The sequence below is a fragment of the Cryptomeria japonica genome, chromosome 4 (assembly GCF_030272615.1).
Source record: "Cryptomeria japonica chromosome 4, Sugi_1.0, whole genome shotgun sequence".
Classification (NCBI taxonomy): Eukaryota; Viridiplantae; Streptophyta; class Pinopsida; order Cupressales; family Cupressaceae; genus Cryptomeria; species Cryptomeria japonica.
In genome coordinates this window covers 259,284,594-259,298,828 of record NC_081408.1, presented here as the reverse complement: position 1 = coordinate 259,298,828, position 14,235 = coordinate 259,284,594, and the positions used below count along the sequence as shown (strand labels likewise).

The following is a 14,235-nucleotide window of genomic DNA, read 5'->3' as shown; positions in this document are numbered from 1 at the left end:
AATATGATACTGAAATGTATGTTCTTCAAACAGAAATCTACACTGTAGCTGACAGGTGAGACAATCTGATGCACATTGAACCTCTGCTCTCTGCAAGCAAGTCTCAGTAATACTGTTCAATTCTTCTCATTGATCATATGTATATGCCCTCCAACAACAAAACCCACATTAATTGAATCAAAATGTATATATATCAAGACCAGAGAACATGGACAACAATATTGACTGATTTTTCATTAACAAAAATCCAAAATATTGATCACAGAAAAATCCTCACACAAAATAACTAGCTACAGCCCGGAAACCTTCCCCTCTAATCGACACCAAGAAACACTCCCCCAAAAGGAACCACAAAAGACCAAAAAAAGGAACTGCCATCTGTAACAGTTACAATCCAATAACTTAGAACAGCTACAAAATAGAAAAAAACTGACGGGTGGTGGTAACCCATCAATTAATTGGCAGTTAACATTATTTTTCCCATCTTCAAAAAGTTTGAAGTTTGAACCTGCCAGTTCAGAAGAACTAGACTACATTGCCACTAATCTGAGTGAGCAGACCTATCATTAGGCCTGTCATCAAGGTATTTTCTTGGGATTCATTAAAACAATTCTGAGCCATAGCTAAAGCTTCCAACTCCAGTTCTCCTGGAGTGAGGAATTCAATACCATTAAGTTGGACCAATAAAACTATGCAAAGTCCATACTGTAGAATCAACATAATAATCACTAATAGACTTGAAATATTTTCCTTCATTCCAACCACACTTCGTATCACTGGTCTCTTACTCTGTTAGGCAGTCACTTTCAACCAAATTTTTTTCACATCCAAGGAAGATTTTTCATAACCATGCTCATCTCCACAATTCACTATTCCCTTCCACCCCATTACAGTCAACTGAAACTTCAACAGCTAGCTTTTGAGGTTCACCTATAATCTTGTCAATTGAATCACATTGCAGCTCCATATCAAATCACAGTTGTACTTCATTCTTCAAATGATTTGTCTCTTTTGCTCCCAGATTTGCCTTCAACTCCTTGGCTGATCTAGAATTTCACTTTTCTCTTCAAGATCAAATCTAGCTTATGCTAGAAGAGACATAGCTACCACTTCAAATGCTCCTTCCTCTTTCCACGGCTGTAAAAGTGTTTTATTTCCTTCATGCTGAACCTTGTAGGTATTCTGATGGATTACATTCTTGTCATATTGCCAAGGCCTACCTAACAACAAATGGCAAGCATCTATTGACACCACATCACAAAGCACTTGATACACATATGGCCCAATTTTGAAGGTAACAACAAGATTTATCCACAAGAACACTATGACTCTTCTTTAACCAAGAGACCTTGTAGGGGTTAGCTTTCAGAATGCAAGCATGCTGTAATTTATCGTCCATATCTATACCTATCAGATTATTGGTAAATCCACCATCTATAATCACTTTACACATCTTTCCTTATATTCATTTTGTTCAAAAGACACTCTTCCTCTTCCAATCAACTTTAGAGTCCCAAATATTAAGGTTCTCAACATCAATTTCTCTCCTAACTTAGCTTCAACTTCTTTTCATCAAGGTTTTTCTTGTTCATGGGCTACCATTACCCTTTTGGGGTTTTGAGGGTAGTCCATGGACTAATGGGCTTGATCACAAATAAAAGACTACAAAGGCTTCCACTCTACAAAATGTTGTTGTCCTCGTCTTCTACCTCCAAAGCCTCCCCTTCCTCTGAAGTCAGCCTTCCCGTTCTTTCCTTTTCTAACTATTCACTTGTGGTAGGCTCTAGAGAAACCTCTTTCCCTTTATTTTGATTGCTATCACCCCTTTTACTAGCTGTTTTTTTTTTATTTAGTTTCTCCTTTGCCTTTATAAGGCGTATTCATATGCCTCATCTACATTAGGAACTATACCGGGCTGCCACTTGTCCTTCACTCTCCTATATCTCTGTCCAAATTTGAAATCTCATAAACTGTTCGGTATACGTCTACAATGACTGATCCATTTGTTTTAAATTTTGAAATTATTAAAACAATTTTTATTGGTGATCTAAGGGTAAGAATTGAGATTTTAAATGTTTTGACATCTTAGGCCAAAGTTCAATTTTTTCTTTTCCTTGGCTTCTTGAACTTTTCACATCTTGCCAATACCGGGCTGAATATGACTTCAACTTGGAGGCAGCAATTTCACTGTTTTTGGATCATCTTCTTCCATGTCCTCCATCTCAAAGTACTTCTCCAACTCCTCAATCCATTTGAGAAATAATCAAGGTTGACCTTGCCTTTAAAATCTGAAGTATCCACCTTTACTTTTGAACTTTGTTAGTCAATGCTGTAATAAGCCTCTCCAAGGGTTCTAAAGCCCTAGCAGCATTTACTAAGTTCTCTTGTTCCTCTTCAGACTCATCCATTTGTAATCTGGCCTCAAGGGCCTCTGCCCTCTAGCCATCTAAACACTGGCCCAGTGTTTCTTCAAGGACCTACATTCCTCCTGCCCCTTCTCCCTAATTCACATGGACTCCCCTCTAGGCCATCATAGATTGCTTTGATACGAAAAAATGATGCAGATTGAACTTCTGTTCTCTGCAAGCAAAACTCAGTAACAATGTTCAATTCTTCTTATTAGTCTCCATGACATACACTGATTCTTGGAAAATCATAAAAAAAGTCATAGTTAGCAGTTACATTACCATCTAAAAGTGAGAAAATTAAATACCAGATAAATCAAGATGCATGACACATTTACATCCACTGTATACAAATTCAAGGGCAATGAACCCTAGAAAAATCCAACTTACTAGACATACATGGCAGACAGTACACAGCACGCATAAGTAAATTTGATTTTGAACAGGATTTAATTATCATCTCACGTTGCTGTCAAGTAATTTTATACCTTAATCCTTTATTGTCTACATAATATTGTCCCCTTCTACAAACTTATAGGTTTTACGTATTCAAGATTTAAACTTTTGATACGGTGAATACTATATTTTATCGAAATATTGAGATGTGGGTATGCTTCAAGCATTAAATGTACCAATGGTGCAAAAATAATCCTTTATGCTTGGCTTAAATATCCTTTATGCTTGGCTTAAATATCCTTTATACTTGAATACTATGCTGCAAACATGTCCACGTGAAATTCCATTTCCAGTACAATCAACCTGTTGGATATCTATTCCTATCGGTGTAAGAGTCCATTTACTACTAAGGACATCATGGGGAAAATTCTTGTATTGGAGGTTAGTGTTTTAATATCCTTTTGGTTTTAATTGAGCCCATCTCGAGTATAACCTGGTTTGTTAACATTTACATGCTATGTTTGAGAGAGGTATATGATAGCATTGACTCAATGATTGAGAAGATGAAGACCATCACGAACAAGAAAAAGCAAGAAAAACAATTCTTGTTGAGCAGTGAAAAAAAATGACCATCCTTCTACATCTTTTTGCCTTTGTATTGACTCTGAAATATCAAAGCACAGGGATGTTCTCTTTGCTGAGGAGTGTTGCACCATACAAAGATGTGAAAGTCTGCAAACATACAAGCTAGTGTTTGCTAGACTGTAATAAACTTTATAAAAAAATGTATAACTAATTTATAAACAACATGCCGCTGAAATACTGTATTTTACTGACAAAATAAAACTGGATTACACAAATATAAAACAGCAAGCGACAATGCCAAACCTGCAACACATACAATGACCTGAAAAGAATTCTCCAAAACTGATTTACTGTATACTATGTATAGCTGTGACAGACCACAAAACACTTGCTAAAAATGACAAACAAGAATATCTTCAGCAAAATTGCAGCCATTGGATTAAACTGCATTAGGGAGCCAAAGGCGTTTTGTCCTCTAGTTTCAAGATTCATCGGATTTCATCCTCAAATCAACTACAAAACACTAAATGCAAAAATATGTCTAACAACCTGAGATACCGGTTCTTGGGGAAAAAGGCTGGGTCCCAGGTGGAACCCAGGGAGAACCCAGGCGGACCCAGGAGAACCAAGGCCCGTGGGTTCCCAAAAACAGGGCCCCCACGGGTCATAGAAGTCAAAAAAACAATTAAAAAACAACTATGTATCATTTATTTGTTATCATTTATGTATCATTGTATGGGAAAGTTACATTGTCTGTTTCATATTTGTATGTTTGAACATATATAATTTTGATGTTTGAACATATATATAATCTATGACATATGTATATATATAATATATATATGTGTGTACAGACATACCTGTACCTGTACCTGTACCCGTACCCAAGAAGACAAAAAAATTGCCGAATCCGTGAATCCATACCCAAATCCGTATCCGTATCCGTACCCGAATCGGTAACTTAGATAACAACCAAATGCCTCATTTTATGGCACAAAGGAAGGCCCAAATCCCAGCGCTCCTGCTGCATTTTTAATATAGCAAATGCTATTCAAGTCAAAATGCCACCATAACTCAGCACCCCCACTCTGACAGCATAACTGTACTCTTTAAAAAGTCAAATTGTAACTACCATAATGCACTATCAAAAACTAACGAAATTGAACAGATAATGCCATGAAAATATTATTTGTTATTTATAATTTTTCCAAACTTTAATCCTCTCTTTACAGACACTTCTTCCTCCAACCCATCTGGAAAATTAAAGGAATGGGCTTATGGGACGTTACAGGATGAATCAATTGCAAGGGGACATTACATGGACTCTTCCTTGATCCTAATGTGAAGGGTGTAGTTATTCCTTTATCCTAACTTGACGGATGTAGTTATGATTTTGTTGATTTTGTGCACTCCAATGGTCGAAGTATTTATCCTCTTCATGACAAGTAGAAGAAGGATACTCACAATTTGTGATAGCACCTAGCGAAACATTCCAACAGCTACAGTCTGTTGCAATCAAACTTTTATTGCAAGTCAGTTTTATAAGCTAAATACCAAATTGGAATCAAAATCAAGTATATGGATATTGTATGCTGCTATGGCAAAAAAATTTGGGGGGTTGGGTATGTTTTGGGTACATCCATACAAAATGAAAAAACATATAAAAATCATATATAAATGCAGCCTAAAAAGTATATTTTATTAATTCTATATTGATATAAAGCTATATCAGATTTATTTTTTGAACTATTCAAAAAAGCTATATTACTACTATACTATCTATATCATATTGATATAATTTATTCTTTTAACCATATTCGAAAAATTAGATTAATGGCATACTTTATGTACTATATTAATATTGAAATTGAATTTGATAATATTTATATCTATGCTAATATACCATATGAACCATACCATTTATATAAAACTGATATTGATAGTAATTATATCTATATTGTACTACACGAACCATACCATCTATAAAAAAAAAATATTAAGTTAAAGGCATAGTTTAGTTAATAAATTACTATACCTTACTATCACAATAATATATATACTATAGAAATGATATTAAGTTTGTATTTTTGTTTTAATATGCATTATGAGTCAAGAATAAAATTAAAACATAGATTTGTTAACTTAAATAAAAAATCATATTGTTAATAGAGGGGAAGAGCAAAACAGGATATAGCTGAATCATCTTCTGCTGAGCTTTGAAATGAAATGCATGACATGAGACTGAGTCAAGAATATGAGTTGGAAGCAGAAAATGCTCGATCATTAAGGGTTTCGTTTGACTTTTAAGCAAAAAGCATTCTCTGTTACCTGTGACTCTTTCGTTGGGACTCCTTTATTGTTGGCCGTGACTCATTTAGAACACCTAGAAACAATTAAATGACCATCGTTTTCCCAATACTACCCTTTTTCTTTGAAATTGTCACATGCACCCTGGAATCGCTTAGATACTCCCTTCATTGTTTCTACACAATTTTTACTACTCAAATCCAGACCCTACCTGATTCCACAATTGAATCTCACATCCAATTTGTTTTTGAGATGAATTGTACCCAGAAATGTGGAGTTTTTCAAATTTGGTGTTTGACTTATAGTTTTATAACTCAATATGTTGTTACTTCACCTTCATTTGAGCAGAATTTAAAATCTTTCTCCATCCACTCAATAAGTGCAACTAATTGGTATCAAAAAAGCATGCATTCCAACATGCACTTTCTTATGCACAAACAAACCAACTATAGGAAAAAGGCAACAAAGTTGTGGCATCTAGAGCCAAAGCAACCTAGCTTGGATGTTTCAATTAGGTAAACAAGGGAAGGGTCTGGTTCCATATACACAGAACAGCCAAAGCAAAGAGTCGGAAAACAACAAACTAAACAAACTAAACATGTCTCATGAGAAGAGAAACAGAACCAAACACAAACAAACTGAACATGCTTTTGACCGGAGCATGGAACCAGAAGGACTACAAGCAACCACTAAACAACAATCCAGACAAAGACAGTCAAGGTGGTTTGAAACCATACTTCAGCAATTGTCTCAAACAAGAGGCAAGACAGGAATGGAGTTTGCTACCAATGTTCAAGGGAGAAAACTTAACTGAGGGCTCCACCACTTCAAGTTTTATCTTAGCCAAGAAAGAATCACCAACTTTGACAAAAAGATCTCTCTAAGAAGAATCCAACACCTTCGCATCAAAATGAGGTTGATGACATTCAGAACAAATGTTCTCCAAAAAAGGTCTATCGATCACAGCTTGTGCCTTGAAAGGGGAACCTATATCCTTACCCAGTACCTTCCAGCAACTTATCAGACACCTCATGAACATCTTGGCACAACACAGAGAAATGCCCACCGTTGTGGAAGAGGTTCAGACATGAATGCTCATAATGCAATTCCTGTTCCCAAACACCAAATTCGGAGCACAATGTAACACTATTGGGCAACTCTAAACCAGTTCAATACAAACACAAAATATAGCATATAGACAATTCAATCTAGCTTTTGTGACATCGTCAATAGTAATCAATTGACCAATCGCAGCAATTATACCATGAATGATACTTCATCCCGAAACTCCAAAGGGAGCTCTAGGAGACAAATCCAAATAGGAACCAAGTTAGTCTTGGTAGCACCAAAACCAGCAAACCATCGTTGTACATAGAGAAAGGTGTTGAGACATGGACCAGCTAGGACTCGAACCTAGGACCTTCCATACGCTGCTGGAGTGCTCTACCACTGAGCTACTGGCCCCTCTTGGACCAGTCCATCGTCGGTCCGGGTGTGGCTTATTTCCAACACCAACACCCCCCCTTAAGCCACACCTCTCGTGTGCTTGGGGCTCCTAGCCTGGACCTGGCTCTGATACCATGTTGAGACATGGACCAGCTAGGACTCGGGACTAGGACCTTCCATACGCTGCTGGAGTGCTCTACCACTGAGCTACTGGCCCCTCTTGGACCAGTCCATCGTCGGTCCGGGTGTGGCTTATTTCCAACAGCAACAAAAGGTCTTACCAAAAAACCAGGGGGCCACCCAAAAAACACAATTGCAGTCCTTGGTGGAATTGAAGGAGAATAACAAGAATCCCTTCATCAAAGCCTTCACACTCAACAGACTTGAAATAGGCTAGTAATCAAACACCCTGCTATGAGTAACATCAATGTTAGGTCTGTAACCCAATAAGATCATATTGCAAGCTTTTGAAGCTCTGTCCACCCATGCATCAAGGAGAGAAAGAACATATTTTTGAAAAGAGGCAGTCTGAGGACTCACACGAGTACATTTTGACCTCAAACTACCTAAGGATGAAGAAATGGGGGCCTCCATCTGGGAAGGTAGCACCATACCAGAGCCTTCAGCAAGAGATGTCACAACCTTAGCACCACACTATAAGGGTGAAGAAATGGGGGTCTCCACCTGGGAAGGTAGCACCATACCAGAGCCTTCAGCAAGAGATGTCACAACCTTAGCACCACACTCACCAGCAAAAGGAGATGGAAGTGGGAATGGCAAGGGCGAGTGATGCACCGACTGCAACCCCGCTTTAGGTAGGGGAGCGGGCAGCAAGATACCTTTCTTGAGACCAAGGTCACACACTTGAGTCTCAACAAGAAAAGCTTCACAGCATATTGGGCTTCCAAGCACAAAGTCATGAGCAAAACGTCCTCATCATCATCCACCTGAACACACTCCTCAGAGGGCTCAGAATCCACACCCTGATGAGCATGTAGATTGTAGACAAGCCTCCAAAAGAATATCTAGCAGTGATTCTTCCTCCTCACAGTCTCCTCCATCGCCATCCTCATCAAAGACACCTCCCCTAGCATACTCAACAACAAGGTTGTCGCCAACGCGGTAGCCTACAACAAAGCCTACGCCAGAAACGCAGAAAGGCAGGGCAAGGGAATGAGGCCCAGAGGAAAAGATAACCTCTACCAAGGATTCGCCCTCCAAAATGTTTCCCCCTCTGTCTCCATCATCTGATCTGCCCTCACCACCACCTGCTCCATCCCCATTTCTGCTACCATCACTTAGGATTTGCACCCACTCCATAAATATCAATAACCTAACTTGGATGTTGCCACTACCTAACAATCTTCATTTTTTGAGAAGCCAAATAGCTTGAATAGTTTTAATGCTGATGCCAATGGCATTCTTTGTGGTTCTTCTAATCTACCTCTATCATCTAATGTCAATGATAACAATGATGCTGTTTATCAAGAGCAATATGATGTTGGTTGCTGATTTTATTATTTTAATATTGAATAATGAACATCTATCATGAAAATTGAGGTTGACAAATTCACATCGGAGAAATATTATGGTTATTTGTTATTTCAACTTAATTGCCGTTTTTAGCCTTATAATGTGTGTGGGTGTTTTGTGCAAGCATAAGCCCTCCTCTGTTCACCTCCCCCCCACCACCACCAACAAAAGAAAATCTGTACCAGCATACCCATACCTGAACCGATAACTTAGATTTTTAACCATTTCATACAATCCCTGACACTAAATACAATCTAATTTGTCATCCTAACATACTGCAAGGTAATATTTATAAACCTCAGCAGAATAGGATTTGAATTTTGAAAATTCCCCTGGCCAGAAGCGGCTCTACCCCTGAGCTACATGACCACTCAAGATAGAGCTTTCAGTTCCTAATAGATATGCAAGTTGTCATTTCCCATAGTGCACTCACCTTCCTCGAGCGACATTGAGTATTCATCACAGTCACTCTAATACCATTCATTAGAAAGTTTTGGATAGATTATAGTTCAGACCAGCCTCAACCCAATGAGCAGATAACATTATCACTGAGCTATTTGCCCAGTGATGATGGGACTTTCAGGTTCTGTCTGGAAGTGTGGATTGTCATTTCCAGTAATTGTAAAATTCCAATTCAAAAACTCCATCTCCACTACAAAATTTGTGGCTTTCCAAAAGAGCTCATATGTTGGATAATTTATCAGCAGATTTGCTATTTCCTGTCACTGCTATCACAGACCACTTTCCCCAGCCTATAGCATATAGTTTAACATTAGCCATCACAACTGAAATCTTAAAATTGGAACTGAACAGAAAAGAGAGCTTCTCGTGTCATCATGATCATGGAATTTATTACTAGTAAATACTCAACCACCGTCTAACAGATATCTTAAATGTACGAGAAGTGTAAATGTCAGCAGACATGTATAACTTTCAGGTGTTTTCTTCCGATGTGTGAGAAAAGTTATCTTGTATGTACATTTACAGCCTAGCTGACAAAATATCCTAAAGAAGCAACGACTTTAGTGATGATATCATAAACAATGTACCATACACAGAATGGCATTCTGCAAACAAATAGGATTAAAAAATTAATAAGCTCAAGCACTTTCTTCGAAGCACCAGAGAGAAATCAGTGTTGCTTTGATATATACCTTGTCAAAGATGGCCCAAGCATCGAGAATCCAGATATCTGGTCAGTAATAGGTGCTCTATATAAAAATTCCCTGACACCGCATGTCCTAACTGCTCCTTGTATAAATACAACAAATTCCAATTTTCTGTACTTTTTCAGGAGTAATTTCTCCTGCATTGCAGACAATTTTAGCCTTGCAAGTTTGAAACATATCTTCAGCCTTCCAAAAAAGCCTTGAAAATCTTGTACCAACTTATAATAACGGAAGTAATTCCTGTCTTGCACTTAAGTAGGGGAGATCATTACTAAGGCCAAACTTATACCTTACCGCAGTAGATGCAAATCAATAGTTTTTTCCTATGTGCTTGCAATCTTGCATTAATATTTTTGCAGCATGAACTAGCAATTGTAATGGCCAAGCAACACTTAATTCAAAGTTCATATTTGTTTTGCATAATCACTTCTTTGTTTGAGCTCTTAAAATTTTGGATCCATAATCACATTTCTTGACAAACCTTGAATCAGGGCCTTATGGGTAAGAACAGTTGGAATTATACCCATCTTCAACATTTTATCCTGCAACTTGTATGCCCTTTGCCAATTGCCTTGCTGGCAGTGTCCGTCAATTACTGAATTATAAATAGCATGGTCAGGAATAGAACCTGCTTCTACCATTCTCTCCAAAACCTGTTCTGCTTTTCCTAAATTTCCATTCTTATAGAATCCATGAAATAAACATTTCCAGATATAACTGTCTAGGGCAAGACCACACATGATCATCTCCTGTACAAGTTCATCTGCTTCAACAATCTTCTCGGTCCTGCAAAGTGCATCAATAAGTGTCTTGTAAACAACTAAATCAAGTCCAAGACCTTTTGCTCTCATTTCATCTTTCAATCTTAGAGCTTTCTCCAAATTGCCTTGTTTACAATGTCCATCAATCAGCACAACATAAATATCTCTACCAGGATCCAGCCCTTCCCCTACTTTTTTCCTCAAGAGCGCATCAGCTACATCAAATCTATCATGGCTACAAAGGGCCTCAAGAAGGACCTGATAACTTTTACCCCTGGTCAATATGCCTCTACTCTGCAACTCACTGCGCAATTTCAAAGCCGCCTTGATCTGTCCTGTCTTGCAATAAACATCAAACAAGGCATTGCAGGTAATGCAATCAGGCATCAAACCTCTGTCAAGCATCTGATAAAACAGATACCTCACCTCCCTTGTACAGCCCTGTTGATGCAAGGGAAAACATAAATAGATTAGTATTAAGTTTAAATATGCTTGTGCCTGGAAAATAGCAAAAACTAAAGATGAAGATAAAAAATTCATGTTAGTGTTCGCTTACAAAGAACTAGTTCAGACCCATATAAAGCCAGGTCTGAACTTTGCTTATAATTGTGACTCTCAAATTTTTTTCAGCCACGTGCTGTGTTTGAGTATCACATAGATGGACAAGAACCAAATTTACTTAAAGTTATATAGGTTCCATTCAATGATTTTGCATTCGCAAGCTTTGTTTGAGTATGACAGATGAAATTAACCTATAGGTTCCAATCTAGTTTTTGCATCCGCATGCTTTGTTTGCGTCTGACATGGATAGATGAAGTGGATGCTAAAACATTGCCAACAAATGAAAACCTTAGCATTAAGATTCATATGATATAAAGCTCGTTTTAGAAAAAATTAAGGAAAGAAATAATGTCCAATATGCCTAGTGTACCTATCTATATTTTAGAGGTTGAAATGTAAATTGTATGGACCAACGATGGCACACTCGCCAAAAACTCGGCGAGTGACAAAAACTCGCAGAGTTTTTGGATCTGGCGAGTAGTAATGATTTCTACTCGCCAAGAAAACTCGCCAAGTTTTTGGCAAAAACGCGCCGAGTTCGCCAAAAACTCGGCGAGTTTTAAAGAAAAACTCGTCCGCGTTAGCATAACAGCCGAAAACGGCAAAAAATACATGCAGTTTTTTTTTTCGATATGGTTTTGGACTGAGAAGGGGGAAACTAACTTGGAAGGGCCACGCCGAGAACCCACTATGCCCTCAAGTAATCGCCGAGTTTTTTGGTTTGTCCGTCAGGATTCATATATGGAATATAACATTTAAGTAGAAGTTATACTTTAAGTTATATTCCATATATACTGTCAGGATGTTTGAGAGTGGTTTTGGACCTCCAGGAGTTATAATGCAAAATCTAGTTTTTTGAGGATTCTTCAATTTTCCAGACTCAGTCAAATTTCAGGATCTTTCGGCGATGCCCCTTGACCCCAAACTTGGGGGCGTTGCCCCCAAAGCCCCGTCGAAAAATATAGGGGGAAACTGTGCTGATGGAAGTAGGGAAAATTTAACCTCCGAGTCTTATTAGGCTCCATATAACAACATAATTAGCATTGAAGAAATCCTAGTATTATACATTTTAGAGTTGAAAGTTGATGAAATTTCAAATATGATGAAAGTTTGAAACTAGCTTTAGCTAGAGCTGGGAAGAGGAAGTTGTATTTACTTTTGGTTTTACAAAAACTATTTACTATTTTGCTTCCAGCCATCAGCATTTCTCATGAGGATGCGATTTTGTAGACACTTTGCATTTAAATATATCTAGAATCAACTTGTTTCTTTTGTGTTATCATTTATTGACTCATTGGATGCATCTTCTCATTAAATTTTGAAAAAAAAAATGCATTTTTTATTAAAATTAAGTGTGTTTTTACGTTGCCGAGTTTTTCGCCGAGTTTTTCCCCAGTTTTCGCCGAGTTTTTTCCTCAAGAGCTTGGCGAGTCTAGCTGAGTCGCGAGTAGTTCAACTATGGTATGGACAAGCTGATATATATAATGTCCAATATACCTAGTGTACCTATCTATTTTTAAGAGGTTGAGATGTAATTGTATGGACAAGCTGATATGGTGTATAGCTTAGGAATTCAAGCATTACCTGTTTGCAGTACCCAGCAATCAGAGAATTGAAAGTGACCTCATCCGGCATCAGACCTCGGTGAGTCATCCTATGAAACATCTGATGTGCTTCTTTCACCCTCCCAGCCTTGCACAGTCCACATATCAGAGCAGTATAGGAAACCACGTTGGGCAGAATACCCCTCCTATACATAAGCCTATAGAGCATAAAAGCTTCCTCCAACTTCCCCGTTTTACAATACCCATCCACGAGAGTATTATATGTCACAATATCAGCCTGAAAGCCCGATTCTTCCATTAGATTCATGAACTCATATGCTCTTTCCAGGTTACCATCTCTGCAGAGAGCATGAATCATAATATTGAACGTAAAAGCGTTCGGAGGAATTTGCCTCTTACCCATTTCAGCATATATATCCCAGAACAGATTGATTCTTTTGGACTTCAAAAGTGCATTGAGAAGACAGTTGCAGGAGCTGATATGGGGCACCAAAACTGCTTCTTCCATGAACCTGAATATCTGCACAGCATCTCCACACCTTCCTGTCTGGACATAGGCCTTAATCAGCATGTCAAAAACCACAGGATCCCAATTGCACCCACTTGACGCTGCTTCTAAAAGTCCATCAAAAATCTGACTGCAGGTCTCAGACCCAGTTACAGGATAATGCTTCAGCAGGGCCATCGAATCAGAGAACATTCCGGCCCAACTCAAGATATGAACCATTGTGCACCAGCTCTGCATAGCGTGTCTAAGACCTTGATGTTCTAAATGCTTGAAGAAGTGCAGCGCTATTGCTGGTTCTGATTGTGTTCGTAGGAGAACTTGGGTGATTTTCAATGGGGACAATGCAGGTAATTTCATTGTGTTCTGCTTCGAGCAATCCCATTTGCCCTCTCTTAAGTTTTGGCAAATTTCTGACACCAAGCTGGCGTCTATATAACAAAAATGCCTTGTAAACAATGCCCTAGACTGCCATATTATTGCACGCGAAGCTTTCAGGCCACTAAATCCAAATATAGACGATTTCATGCAGAACACATGAAGACCAGATACAGAGAATATGGGAATCACTGAGACAGGATTCATGGGGAATTTTTATCATTTCAAGTTGTTTGAACCATTGCTTTTGCTTCACGAAAATATTACGCACAAAAACTCTCTCGAACAAAGAATGAGATGCCAAGATATCATTTATATTTGTGTGGAGAAAAAAAATATATATTTAACAAAACAAATAAAGATTATAAAATTGAAGATACAAAATAGCTGATGAATCTTAATAAGCTTGAATTTAAGTGACTTTTAAATTAAATTAAAGTGATCTCTATAATTATTAGTACTTGCTATTTGACAATAATATTTAATGTGCATGTTTTATTTGCATGAATATTATGAAATTACATTGCAAAGAGGTATCATACAACAATGAGAAAATGTCATCTAGAATATGGCGGTCCTATGAGTGGTGATATCAATATAGAAGAACAAATAATTTCAATATCA

At 37.9% G+C, this 14,235-nt stretch overlaps 1 protein-coding gene across 3 annotated transcripts; it reads right to left on the bottom strand.

Annotated features, from left to right (window-relative positions):
* Window positions 1–211: 211 nt before the first annotated feature.
* LOC131065565 (pentatricopeptide repeat-containing protein At5g40400) lies at window positions 212–13,920 on the bottom strand. 3 transcript variants are annotated; one of them, XR_009111432.2, is made up of 3 exons: window positions 12,748–13,920; window positions 9,827–11,043; window positions 212–2,580 (listed from the first exon to the last, which is right to left on the bottom strand). XR_009111432.2 is itself a non-coding variant. In XM_058000116.2 (2 exons), exons 1-2 carry the CDS (start codon window positions 13,816–13,818, stop codon window positions 10,285–10,287), a joined length of 1,830 nt encoding a protein of 609 aa, XP_057856099.2. In that variant the 5' UTR covers window positions 13,819–13,920; the 3' UTR covers window positions 9,496–10,284. The 3 variants fall into 3 exon arrangements, 1 of the variants encoding a protein (XP_057856099.2); XR_009111431.2 differs by lacking the exon at window positions 212–2,580 and adding an exon at window positions 4,123–4,410; XM_058000116.2 differs by lacking the exon at window positions 212–2,580 and having other exon boundaries at window positions 9,496–11,043.
* Between the last annotated feature and the right edge of the window lie 315 nt (window positions 13,921–14,235).